The sequence below is a fragment of the Diabrotica undecimpunctata genome, chromosome 7 (genome assembly GCF_040954645.1).
Source record: "Diabrotica undecimpunctata isolate CICGRU chromosome 7, icDiaUnde3, whole genome shotgun sequence".
NCBI lineage: Eukaryota > Metazoa > Arthropoda > Insecta > Coleoptera > Chrysomelidae > Diabrotica > Diabrotica undecimpunctata.
Window position 1 is genome coordinate 53,434,967 of NC_092809.1, and position 7,563 is coordinate 53,442,529.

Genomic DNA, 7,563 nt, shown 5'->3' on the forward strand with positions numbered 1-7,563 from the left:
ATCCCATAAGTTCTCCAATAAAATGTTTCAGTCATATCCCATCAATTCTTCAATAAAGTGTTTCAGAAATATCCCATAAATTCTACAATAAAGCCAATAAACTAGAATACTAAACAGCCTGTATTAGAGAAACATCAAAGAGGGTTTAACTTCCTTGCAAATTATTTTACCAAATTATAATTAAACAAAGAGCAAATGGCAAGGATAAAATGAAATAGGATTACTATTAAAATTAGCTAAATTCTGTTGTATTCCTACATGCACAAGGATTAAAAACGTGGCATTATAAGAAGTGAGGTTGCGAATATTGAAAATGCTGTCAGAAATATATATTACAATGAAAGTACTCACCCCAAGAGAATTCTGCAGATGATAAAATTAACCTTATAATAATTTCTGCCTTCTTTTATAAATTTTAATTACAGACAAAAAAAACAATATCCCACCACGATTAGAAAAGTTGATTGACAGTGACAGAAAGTAGGGAGAGACTGCAATAAAGTTAATCACAGATGCCATAGGACCTATGCCTGTGATGGAATTAGCTCTTTTGTCAACATAGAACAGAATATTTAGTCTAACCGACAGAAAGAGAGAAGGCAAATATTTATTCTACGGGACAGATAGAGAAAGAGGATGCCAACTACTTTTTTAAAGAAAAAATAGTAAAAACGAAACTGAAGGTAAGAGAATTAATAAATTAATAAAGAAATTAAAATAAAATAATTATTTAAATATAAATTAATAAAGATGTGCCGTTTATAACGTTGCACACTGTAAATATTAAAAAAACTAAAGTAATGAACTTTTATATTTAATGTGAAGCCAAAATAATATACAAAAAAGGTTTTTGCTTACTTTTATGATGCAATATTTATCCAATTTCAAGCAGCATGTACGCACATAGCTGGTCACTTCCGGCCATATTGAAATAAAATTTCTCAAACATTGTGATAGATGGTGCTGCCAGCCTTAACAATAATAAAAGACGTTGTAGTTTAAAGGCAACCTTTCTAGATAGGGTAGATGTAGGCAAAAAACTACAGGACCAGATACAGGGTAAACAAGCATAAAAATGGGTCTTATGAATATTAATAAAAACAGTAACATAGTAAAAAAATAACATTTATTTACAGATTATGGTTATAATTTATTGATGTTGGGGTCTTTGATTTTCTGGATCCTCTTCTGGATGAGCAGCGTTCCACTCCAAGGACCTAAGGATTGCTGCTGGTATTGGTGGGGGTGTGTTGTTGTCTACTGGTGGGGTTGGAAGATGGTTTCCTTCGGGTTGGAATCCAAATTCATTAGCTACATACTTAAGTACTATTGGAACACCTTCGGGGCTTTTCCATTCTGCTGATCCTACGACTTCAGCAACTGGATCTTGGCTTCCGGCATTTTTAACAACACCTTGCTCTTGGATAACGATTCCGTTTCCGGTTTCGAATGAGGAACGGTAGTTTCCATCGAGGCTGACTTCGTTTTCTTGTCTGATTATGGGAATGTGTTTGGGATCAGCATGTTCGAGGTTAGCGGCGAATGCTATGGCTACAAAAGCCGAAAAAGCGATCTATGAACAAAAGAAACATTTAAATAGGTGTTATAGTAACATAGTTAAAAAAATATTTATTTTCAACGTTAAAATTAGTAGAAAATCACTTTTTTTCTAATAATGTCTTAATAAATAGATATATTATGTTGTATGCATCGCAAAAACGATACGGTTGATTTATTGCTAGTTCTGTTGTTAGTGTTTTGTTATGGGAGTAGAATAGTTCGTCGGATCGTGACTTATGATACATCATTGGAAATGAGGGTAGCGAATATGTTGAGACAGAAAAATCACACATGGCGGTATTGCCAAGAAGGCATCACATCATGTCTTGATTGTTATTGGTCCGATTTAAGCGTATAATGTGTTAAATAAAAGGGGAGGATATACGAATATAATAAGGTAAAAAAAAGGGCACTGCACAGTATCTTCATTATCAATGAACGTATAGTGACATACGGGATATCATAGGACACTATGGAGAAAAATATATTTAATATAAGACAAACTTTGATTTATTGACTTAAAGAAGGGCTCTGACTAAGCACAAAATAAACAACTGAATCAATTCTAACATGCGACATAGTAAATCAAAGGAAAAGGTATAACTAATATAATTAAGGAAAAAAAAATAAACAAAACGACTACCAACAGGCGACTACTAGATAGCATCTTCTTTATTAATGAACGTATAGCGACATACTAGATACCACATGACACTATGGATGAGAATAGATACACTTTAAGGTAAATTTGTTTTATTGACCAAAAGAAGGTTTCTGACAGAAAAAAGTAAAGAACCAGCCAAATCCTAGAATTGAACAGGTTAAATCAAACGACGTGAGACATATAGTATATATAATGTAAATAACGTGCCATTAAATATATATATATATATATATATATATATATATATATATATATATATATATATATGCAGAATATAGTAAAAAAACATGATGTCAGTTCAGAAGAGTTACTGATATTATTGGTACAATATAAAATCGTTGAAATTGAAAGGATGCCGGGGCCAGAGCAAGGGCCAGGAGATGCTAGAACTTATAATAAAAATTAAACGATCGATAACACTATTTAAATCATGCCCCTCTAGCTGAAAGTCTTCGATTGGTGGTCTTTTAGTACATAGTTTCAATAGAGAACATTTCACTCTCTCTCTCTCTCTCTCTCTCTCTCTCTCTCTCTCTCTCTCTCTCTCTTTATTTCTTTCTCTGTCTCTAGCACTACCCCATCTACCTACAAGTAAGAAATGTCGTAAATGAAAAAAAGCTTTGTTTCACCTACAACTAAAACACGAAATAGAAATATATATAAAAACTATGACGACATCGCAGTAATCAAAATATTAAATAGTCTGCATAGAAGTGTCGTAAATATAAGAGAGAAAATAAATACAGAGGCAAACAGATAATATAGCAGGGAGTTTGAGAAAAAAAATCTGAGGTAGACTAGATTTTTTTTAATGCTGCAGATTACACAAAGGAAATTATTCTATCATGACAAATATCTTCGGTTTGTATATCTAAAGAAAACCTATGGCAGTATATCCCTAACTAAATGATGGATAGTAATAAAAACTAACTCAAATCACAATAAGAAAAGTCAAAACCCCCAAAAAGGTATTTGCCTTCTAATGGAGTCATATGAGCAACAATACATTGGCTTATAGGGCACTCCTTACAATAGGGATCCATGCCTATACAAAAAATGTAAGCAGCTGTGTAAGCTGTAAAAATGTAAAAATGTGTAATACTGCACATTGGTTGTATTAGTGGTATGCTCGTTAAAGCTTGCATTATGTGGCATCAAAAGTTAACTGTTCCGGCAGTCAAATGAGACTACTCTCGGATTTCCGGGTGAGGACTATTTCAGGAAAAACTCCATTACAATTTAGACAACTTAGGATAGGGTATTGGATGTCTTACAGGTAAGAGTATGGAGTTGATAAAGGTGCTTAAAAGAAGGATAATACAAATTGATTGCACGCAAGAGATTAGGTGGAAAAGATAAACGGTGAGAGAACTAGGTGAAGGACACAAATTAAGGTATGTAGGAAAAAGTATCACTAGTAATTCAGTTTTTATAATTGCTGACAGTGAAATAAAGGGTCAGTGAAAATTTTAAGCATGAGTAAAAAAATATTTTCAGTGAAATTTGAACTTTGAAATAAAGAAGTATTGTTGTGTGTATGTTCCTCAAACACGCAGGTGGTAGAAATAGCAGGTGATTTTAATGCACTGTAGGATACTGCAAGACAGGGTATAAAGCAACACATAGAGGACTAGACTTTGGAAATAGAAATTTGGAACTATAATATAATAAATACTAATTTCAATACGATATATTCAATAGTATAATTTAACAATTAACTCGTATAGTGACTGCGTCTTATTTACATTCAGTTTTGCAGATGACCAAGTTATAACAACACAAGAATATGATGATCTCGAGTATCTTTAACAATAATTATACTATTGGATGTGTAACAGAAGGCTTATAAATGGAGTATAATCGAAAATAACATAGAAATAACAAAAGAACTGGCATGGGAAATAAAAATAACACAGAAAATAGGCAGTTATAGCATTAAAGTATTTAATACAGTGGAGGCCGTTAATATTTAACAAAAATGTACTTTAAATTATTATACTTTTAAACGACAAAAACAAATTTAGAGTAAACATCGTATTGTAAATGTAGACAGGTTATGTATGATCAACTTCAAAACGGTAGTTTACATGAAAATTTTGGGAAGGAAAACTGGCACAAAAAAGAAAAAGCGATGGGTGTTCTTCATAGAAAAATATATAAGTAACCTACATTAATGAAGTTCTATGTTTAGCAATAGATGCAAATGACGAAGATAGCTTAAATAGAGAGCAACTACAAAAAATTATTAAAACTATGACATAAAAAATGTTCAAGGAAGCAAAATTATACGACGTGCCTATTTTACAATAGTATATGTCATTGTAAAATGTAAATAATAAATATTTCAACGAAAATAAGAATATAACATAAAAACTCAAAGCTGATAAGTTACATAGTATAAGAGATTAAATTAAATAACAATTTTAGAATAAGCTTTAAAAAAGAAATTTATATTTACAGATATATTCAAAAATTGATCCAAATTTGATGATCTTTTTATTACTTTATGCATTATCTTTGTTTTATTACGATTATTGTCTAATTTTCTAACTGTATAATGACGCCATTATTGTAGTGGTCAAAAAATCAATGTAATAAAATGAAATTATACTCACAATGGTCTTCATCGTATCAGATGCACTTCTCGGCGTGATATGGACAATTTTTAATTTGCCACCAAATTTATACACATATTGATGACACAAATATTCAGATTTAAAGTTCGCCGATTTTTTTACTCAAGGCTGAATCGCTTTTTATTTCAAGGTCGCACAAAGATTGGGCAGCATAGTTAGATAATATGGCATAAGTATAATAAATTATGGAATTTTATCTGTCGTCCGTTGATATAAGATAATATATTGATATTTAAGAAGACTAATATCGATCTTGGTCTCACTAAAATAGACTTATTTGAGACACGTCGCGAAAGTGGTCAAAAAACCTTGTTTAATTATTATTCCAATAAATTCTTCTTTAATCATTTTTAGTCTTGCAAATGGTTGGATCTTATATTTTTCCCAACTAATTTAAATGAAATAAAAACAGTTATCAAGATCTCTGTATATTTTTCTTACCATTGTATTGTTAGAGGGATTGTCGATATTAATCTAAATCTAGTTTGCTTGTATGTTTTTTAATAATAAATTCCCTTATCCAATAGCAAAAAGTGTACAAGAGCTGGTTACTGGTCAAGTTTAAAAAGTTTACCAAAGTAATTATTATTAATAATAGGTAACGTGAAAATTACTGCATCTTTAACACGTTGGCCGCGGCAAAAATTTTTTAATATCCTGTTTTAGCATGCAGCATGAACCCGTAGACATAATAGTAAACTTCTTACTATTATTTGTTTAAAAATGTTTTTTTATAATAATGTATTACACCGTCGAACCGCCGAGGAAGTTCGTCCACGATTTTTTCGCTTATGACTTTGAGAGTGTTCCAGTTTGGCAACTGTATATAGGGTAGGGTAGTATATATTCTAGGAGAGATGGCGTATCATTATTAATGACTCCTTAACGACTTGTTAAGGACACACAATGAACTGATAAGAATTATTTCGGAGAATTTCTAGTCACTGGATTTCAAACGAGAAAGGTGCTACCACGCGTATTAGAACTATTTTGTAGAATGTAGATTGATTAGTAATTGTAGGAAATATGAAAACGAATTGGTAAATTTAAGATTGAGTTTCAAATAATATGGTTCTACAAGTTATGCACAAAATCGCTTACGTTAAATTGGTGTTCTTTAGGATTTTGTTAATTATGCAGACCCAAATGTGATTATTCAATTTATTACTGCTCAATCCCTTTAATGGATGCCTTCCATGAAATTCCTGTTGGACGCGAGACGGTACCGCCAGATACGTAAGGTCCCGAATTCTTAACCGTTTTCGTTGAAGGTTGGAAGCGAAGTCGTACCTTGTCGGTTAAAATCTACTCATCTGAGCATGCCCATCTGAGCAAGCACATAAGGTTATTCTGCATCATTTCAAGAAAATATAATTATTAAAGCTGTAAAACTTATTCTACCCAAAATATATTAAGTATTATAATAATATTCAATATAAAATAAAGAAATAAGGATTCCCGAACAAAAATAGTTAAGTGTAGTATGAGTAAACAGATCAGATTTACACCAGAATCCAAAGGAATAGTTTACAATGTATTTAAATATATGCAAATACTATTTCCTGAAGATATTCGAACCAGTATTAAACAACGTGCGAGTGAAGCTACTGGAGTGTCTTTACGAACAATAGAAATGATCATTCAACAAGCGATTATGTTAAAAAACGCAGAGTCAAATAATACACTAAAATTTCCAGCTACAACACAAGCTACAAGGAAAGCAACCGTGACAGACTTGAGGGAGTATGACAAACAGTTCATTAGAAATATCATTTATCGTTTTCATGAGACTTAACGTTGTCGTGTATCATTGAAGCTTTTACAGAAAAAGCTTAAAGAGATGTACGAGTGGACTGGAAGTGTAAGTTCTCTTTACAGAATTGTGAAAAATTTGGAATTTAAATGGAAGAAAACGAAAGATAATCGACGTTTATTAATTGAACGGAATGATATTCGTGCTCTACTCATTAAATATTTGGACAAAATTAAATGTTACAGAAGCGAAGGTATGTCAATTATATATGTTGATGAAACCTATGTACAAGCAGGACACACTACGCCAAATAGCTGTACAGACGACAGTGACAAAGGATTGTTCAAAAACATTTCAAAAGGAAGTAGGTTGGTTATTGTACATGGTGGTGAAGAGATGGGTTTTATACAGATTGTCCTTTTGATTTTTGAGTCAGGATCTAAGACAGGAGATTATCATGATGATATGAATTCAGAATATTATGAAAAATGGATGAAAGAACAGTTAATCTTCTGTCAGTTAATTTGCCTGTTAGATCTGTTGTTGTTACAGATAATGCGTCATATCATAATGTAGAAATTAATAAAGCACCCACCAGTAATTCTAAAAAAATGGATATGATATTTGTTGACAGAAAAAAATTTACCATTTGAAACGTCAATATTAAAACAAGTGCTGCAAGAATGTGGACCTGTTTTTTTAGAACCTCCGCCATATCATCCAGACTTGAACCCTATAGAAATGGTTTCGGCGCAAATATAAAATGAAGTTGCAAAAAATAACGTTTATTTTAAGTTAGAAGACGTAAAAGTGGAACAGGAATTTGCTAGAGTAACTGTAGATAACTGGAAGAAAGTGTGTGAACATGTTGTCAAGGTTGAAGATAAGTATTGGGAAGTGAACGTCGCATAGATGTAATTACTGAAGAATTAAGGATTGATTTAAATCAG

General features: G+C 31.8%; 1 protein-coding gene across 1 annotated transcript; it reads right to left on the minus strand.

Annotated features, from left to right (window-relative positions):
- Window positions 1-1,109: 1,109 nt before the first annotated feature.
- On the minus strand, window positions 1,110-4,978 carry LOC140445360 (endocuticle structural glycoprotein SgAbd-2-like). The gene is made up of 2 exons (XM_072537336.1): window positions 4,840-4,978; window positions 1,110-1,573 (listed from the first exon to the last, which is right to left on the minus strand). The coding sequence occupies exons 1-2, from the start codon at window positions 4,849-4,851 to the stop codon at window positions 1,151-1,153; spliced, it is 435 nt and encodes a 144-aa protein (XP_072393437.1). The 5' UTR covers window positions 4,852-4,978; the 3' UTR covers window positions 1,110-1,150.
- Window positions 4,979-7,563: the final 2,585 nt, after the last annotated feature.